The sequence below is a fragment of the Rana temporaria genome, chromosome 4 (genome assembly GCF_905171775.1).
Source record: "Rana temporaria chromosome 4, aRanTem1.1, whole genome shotgun sequence".
Classification (NCBI taxonomy): Eukaryota; Metazoa; Chordata; class Amphibia; order Anura; family Ranidae; genus Rana; species Rana temporaria.
Window position 1 is genome coordinate 169,350,342 of NC_053492.1, and position 26,316 is coordinate 169,376,657.

At 43.9% G+C, this 26,316-nt stretch overlaps 1 protein-coding gene across 1 annotated transcript in view; it reads left to right on the forward strand.

Annotated features, from left to right (window-relative positions):
* Nucleotides 1-26,316, forward strand: part of SKIL (SKI like proto-oncogene) — a 72,925-nt gene that overhangs the window by 33,775 nt on the left and 12,834 nt on the right. The window contains exons 4-6 of the mRNA XM_040349333.1: nt 10,324-10,568; nt 18,227-18,384; nt 21,891-22,115. Of these exons, the coding sequence (XP_040205267.1) occupies nt 10,324-10,568; nt 18,227-18,384; nt 21,891-22,115 (628 nt within the window). The remainder of the gene's footprint in view (nt 1-10,323; nt 10,569-18,226; nt 18,385-21,890; nt 22,116-26,316) is intronic.

A 26,316-nucleotide genomic window follows, 5' to 3' on the forward strand; every position in this document is an offset into this window, starting at 1 on the left:
ATTTGGTCCCTGTTTTTTTGAGTGTTTTTATTTATATTGAGTGTATTTTTATTCATGAAGTTGCTGCTTTCTTTTAAAAGGAGTAGAGTATGGAAGATTTTTTTCTTTTGTCTCTGCTTACCTCCCAAGTTCCCCCAACTCATTACCTTTTGTCAAGCTAAGAATATCGGCAAGTAGCCCATTGGCTAGGCGAGCCGTGGATGACTTTACTCTAGGGAGTTTTGCATCAGCTGCTAGGAAGCCTGGCAGAGCTCTAGGCACCATGTCATAGGAGATGCTACCTTTTGAGCTTTGTCTCTTCTGTGAACAAAGAAAGGTTGCGGTAAAGGAAACCTGGATGGACAGAAATATGTCAAACTGCCATTTCTGAACGCCTCGCGGAAATTCTGCATGGCTATCTCTGGCTACAGTGCTTTGACTCGCTCAAAGTATTGGTTGCAGAGGTTCAGTATGGCAGCCTTACCTTATGACCATCTAGTATAAGATCAGCGATGGTATATCATGTATTTCTCAGCCCTTCCTACTCTAACTGGTTATATTGTAATAAAGATTTAGGGCCGGTTCACACCACAATTTATGCTTTTCTACATGCACATTTGTGATGCATGCTGGTGTGTGTTTTTGCATTCCTGTGCATTTTCCCTTCCTTTTTTTTTTCTTCAACTCGATTAAAGGGGTTGTAAAGGTTTATGGTTGTTTCTAGGGTTGTCCCGATACCACTTTTTTAGGACTGAGTACAAGTACCGATACTTTTTTTTATGTACTCGCTGATACCGAATACCGATACTTTTTTTAAATGTGTCCCCAAATGCAGCCATGTCCCCCACGTATTGCAGCCATGTCCCCCACATATTGCAGCCATGTCCCCCACGTATTGCAGCCATGTCCCCCACGTATTGCAGCCATGTCCCCCACGTATTGCAGCCATGTCCCCCACGTATTGCAGCCATGTCCCCCACGTATTGCAGCCATGTCCCCCACGTATTGCAGCCATGTCCCCCACGTATTGCAGCCATGTCCCCCACGTATTGCAGCCATGTCCCCCACGTATTGCAGCCATGTCCCCCACGTATTGCAGCCATGTCCCCCACGTATTGCAGCCATGTCCCCCACGTATTGCAGCCATGTCCCCCACGTATTGCAGCCATGCCCCACACGTATTGCAGCCATGCCCCACACGTATTGCAGCCATGCCCCACACGTATTGCAGCCATGTCCCACACGTATTGCAGCCATGTCCCACACGTATTGCAGCCATGTCCCCCACGTATTGCAGCCATGTCCCCCACGTATTGCAGCCATGTCCCCCACGTATTGCAGCCATGTCCCCCACGTATTGCAGCCATGTCCCCCACGTATTGCAGCCATGTCCCCCACGTATTGCAGCCATGTCCCCCACGTATTGCAGCCATGTCCCCCACGTATTGCAGCCATGTCCCCCACGTATTGCAGCCATGTCCCCCACGTATTGCAGCCATGTCCCCCACGTATTGCAGCCATGTCCCCCACGTATTGCAGCCATGTCCCCCACATATTCCAGCCATGTCCCCCACATAATGCAGCCATGTCCCCCACATAATGCAGCCATGTCCCCCCACATATTCCAGCCATGTCCCCCCACATATTCCAGCCATGTCCCCCACATATTCCAGCCATGTCCCCCACATAATGCAGCCATGTCCCCCACATAATGCAGCCATGTCCTACATACCTTGATGGTGCCGCCGTTCAATCCGTCCAATCCCGCGCAAGGGGGAGTGTCTATACGCGGCGGGGATACAGCTATTCAAACGAAAGCTGTAATGTTCCCCGCACGCTGATTAATGGCGGCGGCGGCTTTGCGGTTTGCGGTGACGGGTTTGCGGCGGGGGGGGGAAACAAGTATTCTATTTCAGTATTGGGGGTATTTGCGGGAGTACGAGTACTCCCGCAAATACTCGGTATCGGTCCCGATACCGATACTGGTATCGGGACAACCCTAGTTGTTTCCTATGCATGAAGGTGAAAAAACATCAGACAATGCCAATTATACCTCATTCCCATCTCAAAAAGTTGGGAGGTATGCACCCCTCCACCCCTACCTGCACAGCCTTTTACTGGGAAGATCAGTGTTCTGCTGTTTCTCCTCTCCTCCACTCTTATGCAGCTGAGAACAGAGATTATGTGATCACCTATAAATAAAGGGGAAAAAAGGTAAACGCCTTCATCTCCATTTTAAACTGAATGGGTTGCAAGGGTTTACAATCACTTTAATGAGAAAAACAAGGCAGACAGCAATTGTGGGTGAATGGGTTGACCAGTATCTGCTAAAAATGTAACAATCCCTTTTTGATAGGCAGACCATTGAATTTTCACTAGCATTCTAAAATTTCTTCTGCTTTCAAAAGCTCCTGTGTGGGAAAGTCCTGATAAATTACTTATTTTTTCTGTTTAGCTATAATATGATTTTAGCAGGGTTTGACAAATCCAAGGCAGCTTAGAGTGTAAAAAACAAAAAAAAGACTAGATGCATTTACATTTTTAAATCTTTTTTTTTTTTTTTTTTTAATGTCCATCAGTACATCCAATGTCCCCTGGCATCCCAGTGTGTCTCTCTCTCTATCTTTTGCTGTAGCATTGCACTCTGCAGGCTACCCACAGCGATTACTGCATTGACGGGGAACAGCAACATTTCTGCACAAAATGTTTTGTGCTTGTGGGAAGCCGTAGGTAAATGGCATTACCCAGAAGCCTGTTCTCTAGATCAGGACTGGCTTATTTGCATAATGTGCCTGGGGAGTATTTTAATAATGTTTGCTCCTGCGCTTTTTCTTTCAACGGGGTCATCAAGCCTGCATTTGTTTCTCAAAACGTTGAACCTCGGTAGTTACACAGCACACATTTTACAAATTGCAAGGTATGTGTCAAATGTCTGATCTCTGGTAAAACAATGTTATGTGGGATAACACTTCTCCTTTTGTAACTGCTGTGCTTGCTATAATTTAATCTCTCCTCTACGCACACATTGTCATATATTTAGATCATGCATTAAAATGCATTAGGGAAAATGAGCAATACCTGTCAAAACTGATAGAGAAGTTGCTAGTCCATCAATGTCTTCTGCAAGGAATGCCTTATTAAACCTGTACTAAATTGGGGGCATGGCATGTCTCCGAGCTTTCACATGTGACTTTTTTTTTCTCTTAGAATGGCATACTTCTAATTCTGTTGCATGATACAAGCCCTTCAGTTTGGAAATAGTAGGAGTCATGTATATATGTAAATAATTGCATTGACACATTTCTAGTTGTCAGGATTAGTATAGCTCACTGATGTGTGAAAATCCGTAGTGTTCAGTCTGCCTGATGGGCCCCAGTATAGCTGCTTTACTATTATTGTGCTCCCAGACTGTCCTTGTGCCACAGAGGAGACATCAGCCTGGTCCAACTTCAGCCTCAGGGCCCCAGATACAGCTGCACCTCCCCTGATCACTGCAGTCCTGTCACTGGTCTGAACAATTCCCTGTCAAGTGGATGGGGTTAATAAGATGTGGCTGCTGATTATTGCACCAGTTAGCCTAATGCCTGTTTTCTTCTGTATGCTGCATGCATCGTATGCAGGCAGGCAGTGACAAGATATACCAGTGTTCAGATTTCTTGGTGAATTTCTATCATCTATCTTGTGTAAATGACCTTAAAGCATTTCTAAAGGCAGTGGGCCAGATTCTCATAGAACGGCGTATCCTTGCGGCGGCGTAACGTATCCGATTTACGTTACGCCTCCGCAACTTAGACGGGCAAGTGCTGTATTCTCAAAGCACTTGCTCCGTAAGTTGCGGCGGCGTAGCGTTATTCGGCCGGCGTAAGGCCGCCTAATTCAAATGTTGAACAGGGTGGCGTGTTTTATGTTAATGTGCTGTGACCCGGCGTGATTGACGTTTTTCACTTACGGCGCATGCGCCGTCCGTGGAATATCCCAGTGTGCTTTGCGTCAAAGTACGCCGCAAGGACGTATTTGTTTCGACGTGTACGTAAATGACGTCCAGCCCCATTCACGGACGACTTACGCAAACGACGTAAAATTTTCAAATTTCGACGCGGGAACGACGGCCATACTTAACATTGGTACGCCACAGTTATGCCTCATATAGCAGGGGCAACATTACGCCAGAAAAAGCCTAACGTAAACGGCGTATCTTTACTGCGTCGGCCACGCGTACGTTTGGGAATTTGCGTATCTAGATAATTGACATATTTTGACACGTAAATCCGCTTACACGCCCCTAGCGGCCAGCGTAAAAATGCAGTTGGACTCCGACGGCGTAAGAGACTTACGCCAGTCGGATGTAATAGAAATCTATGCATAACTGATTCTAAGAATCAGGCGCATAGATACGACGGCTCGGATTCGGACTTACGACGACGTAGCGCCATGTACACCGTCGTAAGTCCTCTGAGAATCCGGGCCACATTTTTTTTATTTAAAGTAATAAACATTTTATACATGCCTGCTCTGTACAATGGTGTGGCCCCCGAACCTGTTCTTCTTGGGTCCCCTGCCAGCGATCTTGTTTTTTTCTTCTGCTGTGTCTGCCACCGTAGCAAGCCACTTACTATGAGGCCAGACATGTGGGCTTGATCCTGAGCCAGGCTGTGCGTGTCTATAGACGCACGGCACATCTCGGCTTTGCCTTTCCTTACAGCGTTTAATTGTCAGCAGTAGGAGCCAATGGCTCCCACTGCTGCCTGGGTCCCTGTGAGTAGAGGGAGAGTAGAGACGGGGGAATGGATGGCTGAAAATGCAAATCCTTTGGCAAGTAAAACCGCTTTCATATATGTATTTCATCTATGTATTTTAACTGCTTGCAATTCGGCTTTAACGGAGTACTGTGATTATGGCTGGCTTTAGGGTGCCCATTTAGTAGAAGATGCAGTATTTTCCTATGACACAGACTTTTGACTGCAGAACATGGATAGGAGAGGTCGACATCACAACAAGCTTGTTTCAAACTTGATCCTGAGCCAGGCTGTGTGTGTCTATAGACGCACGGCACATCTCGGCTTTGCCTCTCCTCACAGCGTTTAATTGGCAGCAGTAGGAGCCAAAGGCTCCCACTGCTGCCTCAGTCCTTGTGAGTAGAGGGGGAGTGGAGACGGGAGAGAAAAGATGCAGCCCAGACACAGTGCTGGATCAAATGAGGCGGCGCCTTCTAAGCGTAGTAAATACGTAATTTATTGGAAATGTTAAAAACATGTAGGTAATGTACTAACAAAGGGAGCTACATGACAGGCTTCTTTATAAAGTTTTTCATCCGCCCCCCCAAGAAATTAATTTATAAAAGCTAAAAAAAAAAGTATAATAAAACTCCACTTTGCACAGTCTTTAACTATCTATTTTGATGTTGGTAAAAAAAACACTGGCGGTACCCGCTTTTTGGCCCTTTTCCCACCGTCCATATAATATTCTGTATCCTCCTCTGTCCTAAACCTTGTTCTTCCTTTTTCAGTCCACGTCTGCTTTATCTCCCCCCTCCCCCCTCCCTTTGTTTCCCTTGGTAAATGATGCGTAAGCTTCTACATCTGACCACCTGAAGTGATACAAACGCTTTGGAAGAAATGTTTTCTTGTACCTATAATGGGTTGAATGAATATTTAAATATGATTACATGTTTAAAAGGCATATGAATACCTTCCTCTTCATTCGAACATAATACAATTGTGAATCATGTTTTTTGGAGATGTCTGGGGAAGAAATTACTGTTTACCTGTATTTATCCAACATGTGGCTGCATGTTTCAAGTGTTATTGTATGTTTGAGACCCCTTTCACACTGGAGGCATTTTTCAGGCACTTTAGTGCTAAAAATAGCACCTGTAAAGCGCCTCAGAAAACCTCATCTGCAAATCCAGTGTGAAAGCCTGAGTGCTTTCACACTGGGGTGCTGCGCTGGCAGGGCATCAAGAAAAGTCCTGCCAGCAGCTTCTTTGCAGCGCTTTAGGAGCGGTGAACTCCTGGGCAGCACCGCCAAATCCTTTTTCGGCCACTAGCGGGGTTTAAAAGCGCCCCGCTAGCAGCTGAAAAGCTCAGCAAAAGGACAGTAAAGTGCCGCTAAAAATATTGGCGCTTTACCGCCGATGCCCGGGGGCTTTGTGTGAAAGCAGCCTTAGGGATGTTTGTTACGGGCTGCTGTGATTGATATTCTATATTCACCTGTCTGCTGTGTCTATGAAAGTGGACGCAAATGGTTTTGCCAATATTTTAAAATCAATTTTCTTTCGGATGCCCTCTGTTTGCTACATTTTAGGTAACTGCATCTGGGCATACAATAAAGATACAGAAGATAACTAGTACTTGCTGATGTCATAGAAGGGTGATTCTGCCACTAGAGACAATTTGCCAGCACCAGGAGTACTAAAGAGACTGACTGACTGTGACCCTATGGAAATGCTTCTTCTATAGCCAGATGCAGGGAGATGTTGCTGTGTCACTGGCCTTAACACTGCTGAATCTCCATTGCTGGCGACAGGTGTGACATCTTGCCGCCTCAGCTACAAAAGGAGCAGTTTCTTGGGGACAATCTACGGCCTCTTAGGCCTTGTACACACGGGCAAACATGTACGATGAAAACGGTCCGCCGGACCGCTTTAGCGTACATGTCTGCCCGGGGATTTCTGTATGATGGCTGTACTCACCATCATACAGAAATCCGCGCGTACTCGATACGCGGCGACGAGGCCGTGCCGTCGCTGCGACGATGACGCGGCCCTGCCAGTTCAATGCTTCCACGCATGCGTCAAAGTCATTCGACGCATGCGAGGGATGGCGGCCGCTCAGACTTGTACGGTAGGTCTGTACAGACGACCGAACATGTCCGACGGACAGGATTCCAGCGGGCTGTTTCTAAACAAGTTTGGAAATATTTGCCCGCTGGAAAAAGGCCCGGCGGGCGAATGTACGCTGGAATCCTGTCTGCTCGGCTGTGCAGACGACCGAACATGTCTGCTGAAACTGGTCCGCGGACCTGTTTCAGCAGACATGTTCGGTCGTCTGTACGGGGCCTTAGTCTGGCCAAAACAGTGCCAATTTCTTTCCAGCAACCACTATTGGGCTGCATTCACACCTGAGCGTTTTGTCGTCTGAAGCGCGACGCTCAAAAACGCTAGAGGGGAAAAAATACATTATTCCCTATGGAGATGGTTCACATCTCCACTCCAAAATGCCTGACGCCGAACGCCTGAAGCTCAAACAAGTTCCGGACCCTTTTTTGTCGCGATTTGGGCATTTTTGAGCGTTTCTATTTCCCATAGAAAGTAATGGAAACGCTTGATTCAAGCGACTAGCGCGACAACCAGCGTTTGCTACGGGCGTTTTGTCGCTTTAATCAATAGAACATTTCACCCAGGCAGAAGATAAAAAAAATCTACCAACATAGCAACAAGTGATGAAAAGATGATCATTTTTCCTATTGGCTAAAATAAAAAAACTTCAAAGTACAAAAACGTCAGACGACGCTGTATGCAAACGCGCAAATAAGCATGAATACGCGTGACAAAAAGCCGGAAAAAAAAACACGCCGGAAAAAAACGACCGAACGACCTACGCTCAGGTGTGAATGCAGCCTTACTCCCATCAATACAGACAGGGGAATCCCTCCTGCCGAGCAATTGTCTGCTCTCGGTGGGGGGCAGGGGAAGTTATCCCAGCCTGGAGAAAACAGTCATTATCGCTAGCAGCCACTAGCGATAACCACAAGAGAATTTGGCAGGCTGGTTATACCCAAGTTGATGGATTGATCCATAAACTTGGGGACATTCAGCCTGCCCATACATGGTTCGACTCTCAGGCCCCGTACACACCATAGAATCCATCCGCAGATAAATCCCAGCAAATGGGTTTCAGCGGATAGATCCTATGGTGTGTACACGCCAGCGGATCTGTTTCCGCGGATATATCTCCCCTGGGATGGATTCCAGCAGATCGAATATTTGCTGACATGCTCAACAAATCCATCTGCTGGAGTCCATCCCAACGGATGGATCCGCTGGTCTGTACAGACTCACCGGATCCATCCGTCCGAAGGGATCCCCCGCATGCGTCGTAATGATTTGACGCATGCGTGGAATTCCTTATATGACAGCGTCGCGCACGTCGCTGCGTCATTATCGCGGCGACGGCGCGACACGTCATCGCCAGAGGATTTCGGCGCGGATTTCAATGCGATGGTGAGTACACTCCATCGCATTAAAATCTGCAGAAATCCTCGAGAGGATTTATCCGCGGAAACGGTCCGCTGGACCGTATTCGCGGATAAATTCTATCGTGTGTATGGGGCCTCAGACAATTCAGCAGGAAAAGGCTGAGATTCAAACGGCCTATGGCCAGGTTTAGTGATCCTGCAGCTGGAGATTTGGACAAATTATCATCCACAGGATCACCAATGGCAGTCACTTGTGTGTCATCAGCTAGGGTGCAGCGATTCTTGTTGGACAGACGATTCTAATTTATTATTTTTTCTTTTTCAAATAATCTTTTTCTATTTTTACTACTATAGTTTTTCTTTCTACATGTACAGTATTGTATTTGCAAGAGTTGATATGTTTGTGGTTTTCTGGGATGGCCTTTGATTCTCTTGTATCCATGATAAAGATATAGTATAACACCCCCACCTGTGAAAACATTACCATTGCCACCAAGGTTCTCATCTATGCTTTCTAAAAGCTGCCTCATCACAGTGAAAGCTTTTCAAACAACAGGGAGGCTGAATAACCAACAATGTCAAAGTTACAGCCCCTCCTGCAGAGTAAAGCAGTACTCGCAAAATGCAGTTTACTGCATGCTGCTGGCCACTGATTTGTTTTGGCAATTGTAGGGTGAAGATTTTATATTTTTGTTTTCCAAAAATATTTTCCTTGCAAAGATTTGCACATATTTTCTTTTCATATGCACATAAAGTGTAAGAGAAATTGCATAAATAAGAGGGAGGAGATGGTCAGCCGCACTCCAATAAAGTGTAAAAAATGGTGCCTTTTATTCCAGTAAAACGAAAACTACAACAGCAAAAAAAAAACGCAAGCAGTGGGGTAACACGCTGTTGTAGTTTTCGTTTTACTGGAATAAAAGGCACCATTTTTTACACTTTATTGGAGTGCGGCTGTCCATCATCTCCTCCCTCTTATTTATGCTTTGTGCATTGCCTGCACCCTTAGGGTTTTGAACCATACTCACCGCTGAAGTGCATTTGTCTGGAGCGGCGGTTTTCTTTCTCTAAGGCCCCGTACACACGACCGAACATGTTTGCTGAAACTGGTCCGCGGACCAGTTTCAGCAGACATGTTCGGTCGTCTGTACAGCCGAGCGGACAGGATTCCAGCGTACATTTGCCCGCCGGGCCTTTTTCGAGCGGGCAAATGTTTCTAAACTTGTTTCTTTCTAAACTTGTTTAGAAACATGTCAGCTGGAATCCTGTCCGTCGGACATGTTCGGTCGTCTGTACAGACTTACCGTACATGTCCGAGCGGCCGCCATCCCTCGCATGCATCGAATGACTTTGACACATGCGTGGAAGCATTAAACTGCCAGGGCCGCGCACGTCGCCGCGTCATCTTCGCGGCGACGGCGCGGCCTCGTCGCCGCGTATCGTGTACGCGCGGATTTCTGTATGATGGTGTGTACAGCCATCATACAGAAATCTCCGGGCGGACATATACACTGAAAACGGTCCGGCGGACCGTTTTCATCGTACATGTTTGCCCGTCTGTACGAGGCCTTAGAGAAATTGCATGGCGGCTATTGTAAACCCCATGCATAATTATAGTATACATGATTTGCATGGGCTATTCCCACGTGTTTCTTTAAATAGTAAAGCAAACATTCACTGAGCTCCATAAACGCGGTGAAGCGCAGTAAGGCCCCTTTTCACGTGAGAGGTCCCATTGGGTCTGGCTGTTTGTTTTTCAACTGAACCCAATCAGACCTTCAATTCTCCTCTATGGAGCTCCAGATGTAAACAAACTTGTGTCCGTTTACACCCAGCTACCGCCAGGTCCAATCTGGCAAAAAAAAGGGGATATGTTCCCGGCTGGCTGGATCGGTTCGGAAGGCAGCCGGGTCCGTTTATATTCAGCTGTCCATAGATCAGAACAGTGTCTGCTCTGCAATAAGTGGAACGAACACGGATCTGTCATCCGGCGAAAAGAAAATTTCTGGAGTCTATTAAGGCAAATTTTGATAAAGAACATTCACGTACTTGTATGTGTGAACTGCAAAGTTGACCTTTTGATTCTGTTCTTGCTATTGATTTCTCATCCTATATTTCTCATATATTTTTCTTTGTTTGTTTATGCAGTTACTATCTCTACATGTACGACAAAGTGGTGGCACCAAATGTGTCTCTTTCTGCTGCATTATCACAAAACAAGGACTCCAAGCCTGTAAGAAGAGAGACTGAGACAAGTAAGCAATCTGTGGCAGAGTCGGAGATTCAGGCCCGAAGCACCAAACATAAATCTGTTACCTCACACCCTGACCTCTCCATAGAGGAACAGGAGAGAGTAGATCACAAATACGATACAGAAAGCAGTTATAGACAACGTAAGTAAAGCATGTGAACCTTTCCGCCTGCCAGGACTAAGGCAAGATGTCCTGATAAACTGCTTAGTTTTCTGTTGATATGTGGAATTATCTCCCTAATTGTGTTGTTGTCCTTGGGGATGTGATAAAACGCTATGATAAGACTAAACCTGCTGTACAGCTGTCCCAGAGACACTGTAACACAACTAAAGGATATCTGCAGTTCTCTTCCAAATGGATTTTTTTTATATTCCTTACTGTGTTTGTATTTATTTTGTAATACATTTTGAATGTAAGAAAAAAGAACCTGATCCGGTTATCATGGAAAATGTTGGTGGATATAGTTGCCCTAGATGCCATGCATAAATAAGTGCTTTAACCACTTGACCTCCGGAAGATTTATCCCCCTTCATGGCCAGCACTACAGCACAGCGTTATTTAAACTAACAATTGCGCGGTCGTGCTACGTTGTACCCAATTAAAATGTATGTCCTTTTTTCCCCACTAGTTTTTTTGTGGTATTTGATCACCTCTGCAGTTTTTTTTTTTTTTTGCACTTTAAACAAAAAAAGACAGACAATTGAAAAAATATATATATATTTTTTAATTTTATATAAGTAAGTTGTGCGGGCGGCAATGGGTTAAATGTATTTTCACTTTTGCAGCCAAATTGGGATTCCACCTACTTTATATTTGCTATGTCACCATTCACATAGCATAAAAAAAAAATGCTACAAAATTGCAGCTTCCTTTTTTATAGATGTTTTTTCCTGGACCCTCCAACAAGGAAGAATTCTAGGTAGTTTTTCTTTTGTTTGAGGAGGCAGGGCAGCTGTGTTTGTCATAATTAACCTTGTCTGTACTGGGCAGCCAGATCTTCATTATCAGTTGTAACTTTAACAAAAACTGTTCAAGGTTTAGGGGCTAGGCTTCTTGCACTGTATATTAAAGGATAAGTTCACCTTTTAGAAATAAATAAATAAATGCACATCTTTTTGCAGGTAAAAAAAAACCTGTATTTTATTTTTTTATTTTTTTTTACTCAGCGCCTCATGCCATGTACACACCATCACTTTATGTGATGAAAAAAAACTACGTTTTTAAAAACGTCACTTTAAATGACCGTGTGTGGGGGAAAACGTTGTTTTATGTCTTGTGAAAAACGACAAAAAAAAATTGAAGCATGCTTCAATTTTATGTGTCGTTTTTCAAAACGTCGTTTTTTACTTCACAGAAATTGACCGTGTGTAGCAAAAAACAACGTTTAAAACAAAGTTTTTTACACCCGCGCATGCCCAGAAGCTAGTTATGGAAAAACGTGGTGGAACGTAACCTCGCTTTGCTAGAGCATTGTGAAAAAAACGATGGTGTGTAGGCAACATCGTTTTTGAAAATTGAAGTTTCAAAAACGTTGTTTTTTACTTCACAGAAAATGTCGTTTTTTTTCATCACATAAAGTGATGGTGTGTACGCTGCATCATTCATTGCACCCACAATCAGCAGATTGCTGGTGCCATGCAGAACTCCTGTAGACATGCCAGCGTATCTGTCTGCTCGTACCTCGTATAGACAGGCAGGTATACACTGACAGGAAGAGAAAATTAACGATCAAAGCGCTAAACGGCACCATGGTAGTTCATTGAAACTCCAAGCTGACAGCCGCAAAGGCTGTCGGTAGAGCATTGTGAATTTATGATCCTTTGCCTGGAGAAGGTGCCCACTTGCTGTCACTGGGAAAGGGAGGAGAGGCTGCAGCTGCTGGAACATGCTACACGTTCCACCCTATTTAACATGTTCCAAAAGGTGAACCTATCCTTTAATGAAGACCGACCTGGGATAGACTCACTCTGACATTGTTCAAGAAACATTGTATTCAGCTATAGCACCTTTTTTTGAGAAACATCTCAAAGGTAAGAAATGAAAAACGAATGTGCACAAAAATAAGAACACTCATAGGGGTTTATTTACTAAAGGCAAATCCACTTTGCACTACAAGTGCACTTGGTAATGCAGAAGCTGTAGATCGGAGGGGTACATGCAAAGAAAATAAAAAAAAGCATTTTTGCTTGTACATGATTGGATGATAAAAATCAGCAGAGCTTCCCCTCATTTCAGATCTTCCCCGCAGATCTAAAGCGACTGCACTTCCAAGTGCACTTGTAGTGCAAAGTGGATTTGCCTTTAGTAAATCAACCCCATAGTGGGATTTTCTCACTATGATGTCATGATTTCCATCTCATCACATCAGGAAATGCCTGTTTATTTGGAGTTCATCTTTAGGTGAAGGTGTAATGCTTTCGCTGGACAGCCATTTTTTAAGATACGCATGTATGAGAGATCAGATGTTAATATTAATCTTTTCTGTCGGTGTCTTAGTTGTAATTTTAGTTTGTCGCAGAAATGCATTTTACCAATGGCCTTCATTTTCATAGTCTTAATTTTATGTCCCTGTTATAACATTTGATTTATGTGTTGAAAGTTACTGTGCAGTCCAATAGGCACCAGAATGACTGCATTGCCCTGTGCATTCTCTGATCTAACATAACTTGTCCTCTGCAATACAGGTCACTTCCCACCATCACACTATGTTGACAATAGTTTCCTAAAGCTCTATGCGTTAGTTAAAGAGCCAGCACAGCAGATGAAGATTGCTTTCGGTCTCCTTTTGTTTGATTACAATTTTGTTTATTTGCCGCACTCATATGCTATTAAAAAAAAATACGAAATTCATTGTTGTCACAACACTGTTAAATTCCAACCCTGGGAATTACCTTGGTAGTCAGGTGCCTATGCATTGTGAGGGTTAAATGGTGGATAATGGGTAGAGGAACCATGTGTATACCTAATCTGTGTGACCGGTCCCCCAAAGCCTTTTCTGTTAAACCCCCTTTTACACGGACGGAACGGGTCCGCCTGCCAGTTTTTCAGGCGGACTCGATCGGACCATCCATTATCCTCTATGTCATGGGTCCAGTGCCGATCCTGACCTCCCTGGGGCCCTAAGCAAAATGACATGTCACATTAAAGTTGAGAAGTGGGGGGCTGCCAAAAATGACATGTCACATTTAAGAGAGGGGAGGGGTTGTTCTGCTGTCTGTCGGAAGTGACTTCTTACATCATTAAAGTCAGAAGCCGGGGATGCTGACTTCTTACCTCCCATGCAGCCAGCGAGTTGAGAAGCGGGGTGAGGGGCCGAAATTGATTTCTCACCAGGCGGGGCCTCTAGTAATTTGGAATTTGGGGTGCCCTCCGCAGCTTTGCGGGGCCCTAAGCGGCTTGCATAGTGAGCCTATAGGGAGGATCAGCCCTGCATGGGTCTTCAAACTATGGCCCTCCATAATGCCTAGTCATGTCTGTGAATGTCAGTTTTACAATGCCTCATGGGATGTGTAGTTCCGCAACAGCTGGATGGCTGTAGTTTGAGGATCCCTGCTCTATGTAGTGGCGGATGTGTCCGTTTACACCTGCCAACATTCAATCCGATCTGCTAAAAACAGACAGATGTTACCCATTCATCTGGCGGATCGGATCAGATGGCAGTCGGGTGTACACAAACCTTCATCTGACCGCCCAAAGCAGAGGGTGGGGCTGTGTGCTCTGCATAAGCAGAACGGACATGGATCAGCCATCTACCTGCCGAGTGGGGATCATTGGACATAGCCCTGCTTTGTAGGGATGGAGAGGGACTGCCCACCACCAGGAGTATATGTGAGAAAAGGAGAGTGCCAGAGTGAGGTAGATATTAAAGGAGAATGCGGTAGATGAGGAGAGTGCGATAGTGAGGTAGATATTACACCTTATTCCTCGACCCCTTAGCTTTAACAAGCATTGCGTTTCTTCTCCACCAAGCACAGTGATTGGTTAGACAGATTCTCACAGGAAGTGCGCGTAAATGGAATGATATATCAAATGCAGAAAGTACCAAGCTAATGGTGTTTAGATTGTAAAGCGCTGAGTCGACTTTTGGCGCTATACAAATCCTGTATAATAATAATAATGTCACATGAATGCAGCATAAGCCACCTAATAAGGTATAAGTCATTCCTGTGATTTCCCATCAAGTAAACAGGCTTCTTGCAGGTCTGCGAAACTCTGGCTCTATAAAAGACAACATTAACCTTTTGTAATAGTTTGTATTTACCTGAGGAAAAAAAAAGTTGATGCATTTTTTAGCTTTATCAGTAATAACAATATAGACAAACCACTGTATGTTGCCCTTTAAATGGGCCTTTAACAGTATATTAATCAGTAAAAACTTGAAGATCAGGAAGAATGTTTCACTACCTCTATATATTGTATATTTAGAGAACGGGTTAATATGACCTTTTGTTGGATCTGGCAAGTGATGTGTCCTGATTATGGCCAGGGTTTGTCCTGATCTGGGAACAATGAAATGGTTTAGCAGTGTTATGTCGTAGCAGAGGTATTGTGAGTTCTCTGGCAGCAAAAATAACCATTCGAACATCCTAGGCTCACAAATGATAAAACGTAATGATGAAACACAAATGCTGTTTGTCTGAGTAGTTAGCAGAGATTATGTGAAATGGCTGAGTATAAGCTGCCTGCTGATTCTAGTGCCTTGTTCTGGCCTCACAGCCTTGCCTGCATTATTGCTGTCCTCTTGTACCTTTCGCAATACTAAACGATAAAATACATGTTTCATAGTCTGTGGTCATTTTATGATCTCGGGCATGTGTCTGAAAAAGATTTATTAAACAATCACAGGCTATAAAAGATGAAGAGAATGTATTGCTCCCAACATCTCTCCTTTATTGCCTTCCCGATATTTCCTTCTCAAGCACAGCCGCTGCTCAGCCTTGCTTCCCAACCAATGCAGGATTATCAAATTACTTTGATAAAAAATGGTTATTTAGAAGCATTTGTTTCAAATGTGCTGCTTTGAGTGGCCCTTTATGTCCATAGTAATCACTTAAAAATCGGAACCCTATAAAACATTTTGGGGCAGATCCACGTACCTGCGCGTAAGAATCCGCCGGGCGCAGCGTATCTAAGATACACTACGCCGCCGCAACTTATTTTTTTTTGAATCCTCAACGAATTTGCGCCGTAAGTTACGGCGGCATAGTGTATCTTTGGCGGTGTAAGGGCGCGGAATTCAAATGGATGTAATGGGGGCGTGTTTTATGTAAATACGTCATGACCCGACGTAAACAACATTTTTTTTAACTGCGCATGCGCCGTCCGTGGGTGTATCCCAGTGCGCATGCTCGAAATTAACCTGGAAAAAGCCAATGCTTCCGACGGTGACGTCATTCTACGCAAATCCCTATTTGCGAACGACTTACGCAAACGACGTAAAAAATTCAAAATTGGACGCGGGAACGACGGCCATACTTAACATTGAGTACGCCACCATATAGCAGCTTTAACTATACGCCGGAAAAAGCCGAACGAAAACAAAGTAAAAAAATGCGCCGGACGTACGTTCGTGGATCGCCGTAAATAGCCAATTTGCATACTCGACGCGGAATTAGACGGAAACGCCACCTAGCGGCCGCCGAAATATTGCACCTTAAGATCCGACGGCGTACTAAGACGTACGCCTGTCGGATCCCTCCGAGATGCCGTCGTATCTTGTTTTGTAGATACAAAACAAAGATACGATGCGGGAATTTTAAAATTACGCCGGCGTATCAATAGATACGCCGGCGTAATCCTTTTGTGGATCTGCCCCTTTATGTTTAACTGCAGCCAAACGGCTAAATATATGTGATGTAATACATACAGTGTGTGTGTGTGTGTGTATGTATGTGTGTATATATGTATGTGTGTGTATATGTGTGTATATATATATATATATATATATATATATATATATATATATATATATATATATATATATATAATATATATTATGATATGATTGACATCTACGGTATATCTAATCTCTCTGTATATCAGCCTCTGTTGATCCTTGCTTAGCATCACTCAATCTGGGAGAGAGATGGGGCAGCACTGGGAGTCAATCGGCCTCTGCTGCGTGCACATGTTCTGACAGTGCGCATGCGGACAGCAGAAGAGAATTTTGTGAACAGAGTTGATAACGTATCTGTGTGTTGCTACTTCTTTATTGCCCAATAAGGGAACTATAAAGTATAATTTATTAGCATAGAATTTCTGTAGTTTCCCTTTTAATGTTTGCATGTAAACACTGGAGGGACAACGTTTAGTTTGCTAAAGCTCTGTGTATCCGGCGGCAAATTCAAAAAGTACAAAAGACAATACACCTACAGTACACTGTAATCTTGCACATTACATTACGGTTTCAAATCCCTTTTGTCCCTAGTGGTCTGTCCAGTGCCCTGCATGCACTTTTATAATATATATATATATATATATATATATATATATATATAATATATATATATACTGTTCTTTCTGTCTGGAAGCTTGAGATTGCCCATAGCAACCAAAAAGTGTCCCTTTACATCAAAAGTGTTTTTTAGACCAGCTAGAAAACAGCGATAATAAATTGGAACACTTGCAGAATTGAGCGATTAGTGAATCGTGGGGGAAGTTTAATTTATTTTTTAATAATTATTTATAGTTCTTTTTTATATTATTTATGATTTCGTGTTTCAAACTTTATCTTATCTGCGATGCCTACTAGACTCTTGTTTGGACAGATTTAAGTGTGTTATTACTAAGAATTACAGACCTACAATATAAAACGCCAAATTTCAATACAAAACAGTGTACCGCTTTGAGATTCAAACGTCTGACATATTACCAGGGAGGTAAAGAGCTTTTGACTTTTTTTGCACGATTACCCTACCTCCCTGGCCTGGTTTACACTATTTTAAAATGTTCAACGCAAGAGTCAAGTGTTGTAACATTGTATATAACTTTTGTTGATACAGAGCATGTGTATGCATAATGTACAACTGTGCAGAAAGATTGTCCTGAAATTTTCAATTATTTGGTCTGAAACCTTAAAGCGGAGGTTCACCGTTCAAGTTTCTACCAAGCCATTCAGCATACTAGCGTCAGCTAAAGTATGCCTTTATTTTATTTTTTTTGCGCCGTACTCACAGTTTAATCCCTTGGTTAAATTTCAGACTCCCCGCGGGGAATGGGCGTTTTTATGCAGAGGGGAACATGATTGACGGCCGGCTACGGCGCGTCACGCTTCCCGAAAATAGCCAGAGTAGGACTCGGCTCTTCACGGCGCTATACGGCGCCTGCGTACAGACTAGGAGCTGACTGCGTAGGCGCCGTGAAGAGCCAAGTCCTATTTCGGCTATTTTCGGGAAGCGTGACGTGCCATAACCGGCCGTCAATCATGTTCCCCTCTGCCTAGTAACGCCTGAAACTTAACTAAGGGATTAAACTTTGAGTACGGCGCAAATAAAATAAAAATAAAGGCATACTGTAGCTTGTGCTAGTATGCTGGATGGCATGGTAGAATTTTTTTTTTTTTTAGGATGAACCCCCGCTTTAAAGTCTGCTTTACTTTACATAGCAGATAATCTTTTAAGTAAAATTTGGATTGCATATGGCAACGGAATAGTGATATCAGTTGCTGATGGTAATAAAGGCGCATTCAGACACCTTTTTAAACACCAGGCCCTTTCTACCGTTATGCTACTTTTATATGGAAATGTATTACAATTCTGTATTACAATATATTAAAACCAAGTTTGTTTTACCTACCACAGAACCTGACTGTGGAGAGGCAGAGAAAGATGAGACACCCTGCAAGGACAAACTGTGTGAGGATGACAAGGGTCACATCATGGAAGAGGTAGTGAAAACCTTTCTCAAGCAGCAAGAAAAATTGAATTACATTTTACAGAAGAAACAACAAATCCAGATGGTAAGAAAGCTTGTGTAAATGCATAGTAATTTTACCAGGTGCTATATTATTCTGTGGGAGTTTGAGCTTTATTGTGCTAAAACAGCTGAGCCAATCATCTGCAATTTATGTGTCTGGTATACATCCTTAGAGGGACAATTATAGAGCAGACTATCTGTATATTTGGTATCCTATCACTGCAGAACTCCACTGAAACACTTAAGACGCCATATATGAATTGAAATTTTGCCAGTTGAGCAGAGACCAAACAAATTTCGATTTATGTATGGGTACTGTGTTTGTACAGAAGTCAATCCCTTCGATTTGATGTATGTACATCCGCCCTGTTGGATTTTCCCTACTCGATCAGCACTACAGGCTATAGCTGCAAAGCTGATCTGTGTGTTCTGAATACAGTGACTCAGCAGGGAGGATTTCCCCATCCACATTGAATGTGTGGATGGGGAAATTGGGTCAATTGTTTTCGTTCAACCTGCTGGTTGGATGAATAAAACCGAGTTATCTATGGGCTGCCTTACTTTTTGCTGATACCATTGTACCTGATTTTGCCCATATTCCGTTTGTCGGAACAGTGACTTGGCAAGGTAGCTGATCCAATCTTGTTACAATTAGGAAGAGTAACTGCTCTGTATTTAAATTAGAGGTGAGAAGGTTGCAGAGTCACTATGTGGAGGGAGAGCAGGCTAAGCTGAGCTGCCTGGAAAAAAAGGCTTGAAGGACCTCGTCACTTTGAATTACTGCTCTACAGTGCCTGTCCACTAGGAGGTCAATGAGGGCTTGTTTGATAGCCTGGTACGCACTAATAGTTTTTTCTCTGGGATGAACAGAAAAAAAAAACACAGCTCTGGCCAGAGCCGCTGTACTAACTATTCAACATTAATACAGCAATCTCCCCCCACTGAGCTGTTGGTTTTTGACAGGGGGACAGCCTCCCCCCCGCCAGAACACTCCGGTCAGCACTCGCAGCCATTGGCTGAGAATGCTGATCGGGAGCCGGTCGGATGCTGGTTTTCCAGCATGCTTGTCCGGCAGAAGCTGGCCAAACTGCCAGCTTCTGTTTGACCAGCTGACATACACACAAGCCAAATGTTGGCCGGTTTTTATTGAAACTGCCCGATGCCTCCCTTAATTCGACCTGTGTGTACGGGGCTTAAAACGAATTTTAATACTTCTTAAGAATGTGTACATAATGGAATGTACATAGCCCGGCCACGGGTTTATTTTGAAGGTATATTGGACCTCGGACTAAAAGACTCAGTCACTAATACCTTGGCAGCCTTGAAGTGAGGCTGTCTGGTTACACTATTGTCAAACTGAAAGCCTCTAATCCCTCAGACACCGTTGAGGAAGTGAAACCATGGGTCTTAATGAGCCCAACTGTTAAAAGACAAAAAGGGAAATGTGTGTTGGCTCCAGAACATACTGCTGAGCTGCTAAAATAAATCGTGCTTCCTTTAATTTAGAGGAGGCACACAAAAACTGAATCAACGAAGAGTGGGCTGTGTTCTGAACTATCAAAATTAGCAGATAACAAAGATCAGGGGTAAGGTAAGATAGAAATTGATCTTAGATAAGATCATGGGAAAAGAAAAGGGGTTACTACAGGCTGCACTTAAAATGATCCCGATCCAAATAATAATAAACCCAGGAGATAATATCAAAGAGTTTATTCTGATAATAATTTAATCAGTTGGATCACATTGAATTCCACAACACAATTAAAAAAAAAGCATAGTATTGGGTACATTAAGCCATGAGCACACATAACATACAGGACATACAGTAGACAAACATTGACACAGGACGCTGTCCGGACTCTGTCGGGGTCAGTCATTGGTTTTAGTCACTATGAACAGTTATGTTAAGTAGTGGGATATATGATGTTCAATAACAGATTGACATGGGACTGCCAATTGTGGCCCTAATAGTATACTGACCAATGACTGAACCCTAAGGATAGGAGGAAGGGAGGGGAAGGTGTGTGAGGGAGACGGGGAGGGGGGAGTATGGGGATTGAGGCGATGATGTTGCAATAGGTATCACTTAGACTGAAGAATTGGGTAATGGACTATGAATAAGTTCATCGTTGGTGACGGTGTGGCGTTCTCACGTGAAGGGTGCACAAATGCACCTTATCTCAAAATTCTCAGTCTATATTAGATGGTAATGAATCAATGATCATTCAGGTGAATGATAATTCACTTGGTCTGGAATAAGGATATGTACTATAAGGCCTTGACAGTCAGGGTAAGTATTCAATGATTTGAATGACATTGATGCAGTGCACAAGCTATCAATGAAGGGAACATTCAATATCTGCAAATGCACAGATATATTGATTTAAATAGTATGAATAATGGTGGTGTATGTAGGTCTCACACCGCCAATTTTGAATACATTTACCCTAGGTAGGCGGAGCCATGACAATACTGCTATGTGTCAAGACAGGATGGTTAGTGTGACTCAATAACCGGGAGTCATATGAATTATGTTGCTTTTCAAATTAAAGCAGCTGGATCCCCAAATATATCTGACAATAGCAAGTTGGATGTTAATAAAAGTTCGGAGGATATAGTCATTCAAGTGGCTCCAAGTGGTAACATTCAAAATAAAAGTTGGTTACAGACCTTTGTTGAGCTTCACTCATTCTATGAAATGATCAGGGTAATGATAAGTCCATTATTGCAAACCTCTGGTTGATTGTTACAAGTGATGTGTCGAGAGTACAAGTAACTCGGTTGAGACAGGAGTTAGGTTACCCCGTATCCAGAGCGTGGGCTGAATAGCCCGGTGTAGCGCCTCAATCGCCGTCTCCGTCTCGCGTTCCTCCGTGTTCCTTCCTGGTTTGAATTAGGTCACATGGACAGGTCACATGGGCAGCGTCTGGTGATGACGTCTGATGTGTTCTGAACTAGAAGCTTATAAGAGTTTGGGGTGTTCAGTTCACAATAATATACATTTGAACGTATTGTATCTTAGTGGAGAGCATTTACAGACGACAAGAAATAGTATTGCCCCGCATTCTGGAACAATCTTTCTAATGAAACCAAATTCAGATCTAGTCGGATCTTTTAGAATACCTTTTCTTTCCTGCAACACGTGGCTATAGCCGCTGGCAATAGTCACATGTAAATATCCGGCATGCTGGTTGTGCACAATCAGCCTGCTCATAGATGGTTTGAATCTCGACTGGTCTCTGCTGAACTTGCTGGGACTCAAACAATCTAGGGCCAGCTTAAAATGGCTGCTTAGGGGGAATTTATCATTTTTTTCATTGATGCCCACTTGTTTTGGAACACATAGGCAAGTGTTTGCCTGTTGGTGCACATGACAAATCAGGTTGGAATTGTGCAGGAAGAGGCATCAATGAAGGATATGTAGAAAACATCACTGTTACTTGTGTTGTGTGTTTGGCTAAATCTGACCTGCATGTGCAATATTTCTTTGCCAGTAGCAATTCTTGTGAGCATGCATCTTCACTGTTTTGGTTGTCACCTTTGTTGCAGGAGGTTGAAATGCTGAGCAGCTCAAAAACTATGAAAGAACTGACGACTGAGCAGCAAAATTTGCAAAAGGAGTTTGAATGCTTGCAGACTGAACATATGCAAAAGATGGAGGAATTGTATAATGAGCAGCGGGACTTGGAGGAAAAACTAAAACAAGTAAAGAAGCAGAAATGCTTGTGTGATTCCAGTTTCGAGAGGGATAAGGAAACACAATATGCAAACCAGGTGAGAGAGCAGGAAAAAACTACAACAATTCGGAAGATTCCATTTTATAAAGCAGCAATATGGCTTTTCCGTGGCCAGACTGCTGCTTTTAAAAACAAAACAAAAAACACACCACAAAAACAGTTGTGTGCTTTCCAAATGTGCAATTATTACAAAAGCATCATTTGAATGAATGCATGGGGGGTGGGGAAGCTGGGAGGACGAAAGCCTGATCACATAATCTGTCAAACTCATGTATAACTGGCCTCTTCTCCAATTACAAATTTCGCCTTTTCAGCATTAAGCAGAGAGAGCTTCAAAGGACACGACATGCTTCCTACCACAGCCTGTATTTTATGAACGGGTGTTAAAATATAGTCTGTGAGTCCAGGGGATAGCGTCTCCTCTATAAACAGGTCCTTTTATGTTCCAAGCAGAAAATGTATTAAAAGGTTAATCTTCCCAAAATGGTATTGTTGTTCTTAGATGTTGGTGTTTTAAATCATGCACCAGATTACATGTTGTATGCAGGGCTCAAAATTTCAAGTCCTGAGCTACTAGCCAGGCCTCAAGGCGTACTCGCCACCAGTTGCCCCGTCCAACCCCTACAATGTCCCGTCCCCAATCCCGCCCCTAGACACGCCCTCATAAATCTCATGCAATGGCACTTTTATGCAGAATTAAGTTATAAAAATAAATATTAACAACAACTTTATCCGTGTCCAAAAATGCAGCCTGCACATGTCTACCAATGCAGCATGTGTCCCCAGTGCAGCAAAATGTCCCCATTTTGCAGCCAGGAGTTGCCCCCACAATAGCAGCCAGGAGTTGCCCCCACAATAGCAGCCAGGAGTTGCCCCCACAATAGCAGCCAGGAGTTGCCCCCACAATAGCAGCCAGGAGTTGCCCCCACAATAGCAGCCAGGAGTTGCCCCCACAATAGCAGCCAGGAGTTGCCCCCACAATAGCAGCCAGGAGTTGCCCCCACAATAGCAGCCAGGAGTTGCCCCCACAATAGCAGCCAGGAGTTGCCCCCACAATAGCAGCCAGGAGTTGCCCCCACAATAGCAGCCAGGAGTTGCCCCCACAATAGCAGCCAGGAGTTGCCCCCACAATAGCAGCCAGGAGTTCCCCCCCCACAATAGCAGCCTACCTGTGCCTACATGTGCTGAGTAGGGTAGGAGAGGAGCCGGAGCCACCGCGTTCAAACCGCGGGGAACATTACAGCTTTCAAATCAATAGCTGCCGCCGCCGCGAGCGTCGTATACAACCCCTCCCCCTTATCTGGGAAACTTTGATAGACAGATCACCCATCCAATCCTGTGATCTGTCTATGAAAAAAGTGCCCGTAAAAGGGGGAGGCGCTGTATATGACACGCGCCGCGGGGAACACAGCTATTGAATTGAAAGCTGTAATGTTCCCGCGCTATTAACAAACAGGCGGCGGCGACGCGACTCTCCTCTCTCTGCTCGCCCTCCCTTGCCACACTCGCCAGCCCTCAAAATTTACTCGCAAAATGCGAGCAGATGAGTGAAATTTTGAGGGCTGTTGTATGTCATGATGTATTCTGACAGCAGGACTCCTCCACAGTCAGAATACCCTGATCAGCGCTGCAGACGATTTGACTACAAGTTCTGATCAAATAAAGATTTACCAACGGTCCTGTTCGAAGGGCGTCGATCATTAGATGGACTCCTCTTGAGCGGTAATGGCCACCGATGGATTGAAATTTGACTGGTCCCCGCTGAGCTGCCTGAATTTCGATCCATCTATAGCTGGCTTAAGTGTACAAACACAGTGGCATCTGTTATATCTTATATATTTTTTGTTTCCCCACCACAGCATCAGTTTTTGGGCGTCAATATAAGATTTTAGATGTACTGCCACTACTAGAAATTGAGTACAGCTTTGCTTTAGAGCTGCACTACAATACTTGTCTTTTTTTTGTTGGGTTTGCATCTTAGAATTCAATTCTACTTATTACACTTTCTGAACAGCTGACAGTGTGTGAAACTGTAACCTCGGGAGTGTTAATGCAGAGTTTGACTCAACTGCTTGGAGATGTGTACATTTGAATCACATGTAAATTATACACGTTGCAGAACTTGGAGAAGCTGTTACAGAGAATTAATTATATTACTTACAAATTGGAAATGTTGAAGATGTAGTCTCCTATTTTTGAATTTGCCGTTTTGGAGACTGATGTATTACAGGAAACTTTAGGCCTCTCCCTTCAATATGTTCTGCCCCAAACAAGTATGCAGATTGGAATATTCGTGTGAAGTAAAGGCTTCTGATCTTCCTACTTCTTCTTGCTCAGGGACTCAAAGTATTCGTAACAATTAATTTGTGTGACTTCCAACTAGCATTTTCACAAGGTCAGTTATGACAGCCCTATATTTTGTTTCCCTGAAATGCACATTGAATCTGATTGAAGGGTTTATGTGAAACGCATATTTAAGGCCAAGTAGACTTTAGCACAGCTGCAGTGTTTTCTATAATTCCACTGAATGATTTTACAAGCTTGTCTGACTTTTCGTAATGAAAATGTGGAAATTCTCCTTTAGAGAACAATGTTGTTGTTTTTTTTATTTTTTTTTTATTGTCCATTGAGGGACACAGGAGTTTGAAACAGTGGAAAACAGAAAAAATGCTGTAAGCCAGCCATGTAACTTCTCTCCTCTACCCAGCATGCCTGGATTTTTTACTAGTGTTCTACAGGGTTGGATATCTTTTCCTTGGTTCTGCTGAAAGAAAATTAAACTGCATTTTTGCTTTTATTTTCATGATTTCATTTTCTTTAATGACTTCAGTGAAGATCCTTGATGCAATGCCCCTTAATTTCATTCAAGACTTTGACACCTCTGCTTAAGCTGGTCTTTTCATAGTGGCTATATGGATCAGTGTATCCTCAGCTGCAGCCCTTAAGACCTTGCCTTGACGCTGCTAGACTGGAAGATTGTGGGGCTAGTCTGAAATGTGACCTTTGGGCACTAGACTCAGCATTGTGGCACTTTCCAGACCATTCTGTAATGTTGGCTGCAAAGCACTGTATGTTCACTTCCTATCACAGTGGGTCACACCAGATGTGATGTCCCCTCAAATCACTCTCAGGGCCTCTAGCAGGAAACTACTCCAAGATGGCTGCCACATCAGAAGTCACGTCTCAACGAACCGGAAATGACAGCTGGAATGCATCTTTGGCCCAAAGTTCTGGCCCTAGTCCCGAGGGCCAGCATGCATTCCAGCCCACTTTTGAGCAGGGCAGTGAGACAAAATAGAATATAAATAAAAATAAAGCTAAGTAACTTCTTGGCCTCACAAGAGTCCATATAGACAATAACAATGAACTTGGATGGGTGATCTGTCTATCAACGTTTCCTGGACAAGGTGGAGGGGCTGTATATGACGTGTGCTGCGGGGAACACAGCTATTGAATTGAAAGCTGTAATGTTCCCCACGGTTTGAACAACGCGGCGGCTCCAGGTCCAGCTCCTCTCCTACCCAGCACAGGTAGGCTGCAATGTGGGGGGACTCTGGCTGCAGTGTGGGGGAGGGGGGACTCTGGCTGCAATGTGGGGGGTGGACTCTGGCTGCAATGTGCGGGGGGGACTCTGGCTGCAATTGTGGGGGAACTCTGGCTGCAAAGTGGGGGACTCAGACTAGTCTGATGTAGAATAGCTTTTGGCTAGGAGTACCCTCAAAGGTCAAGTTTCTACCCTAGTCATTCTTTTCAAAGACCGCTTGCCTTTCATTCTATGATGAACCCAATCTTCGAGGATGTCACACAAATTGCTTCACCTGTCTCCAGTGGCTCCGTGGAATCTCAACTTGCTACAAAAACAAATCAGCTTTACAAAAAACACCTTCTCATCTAAATCTGGGATATTCCTTTGTCTACTCTAACTCTTGGACCCCTTCCACATGGGGTGGGCTTCGCTTTAGTCCCCCTGCTCAGCGGGGAATCTGTCTGCTGGTCCGTTCTGCTTATGCAGAGCGGACACAGACACAGCTTGCTCTCCTCTATGTTCAGTTGGATGTAAACGGACCGCTTTTTGGTTTACAACTGCCATCCAATCTGCCCGATGTTTTAGCGGATAGGATCGCATGTCCGTTGACACCTGCCGCTCCATAGAGGAGACTGGAAGGTCTGATTTGGGTCCACCTAAAAAAACTGATAGTCCGACTAAATTGGTCGCCCCGTTTTCTTTTTAACTAATC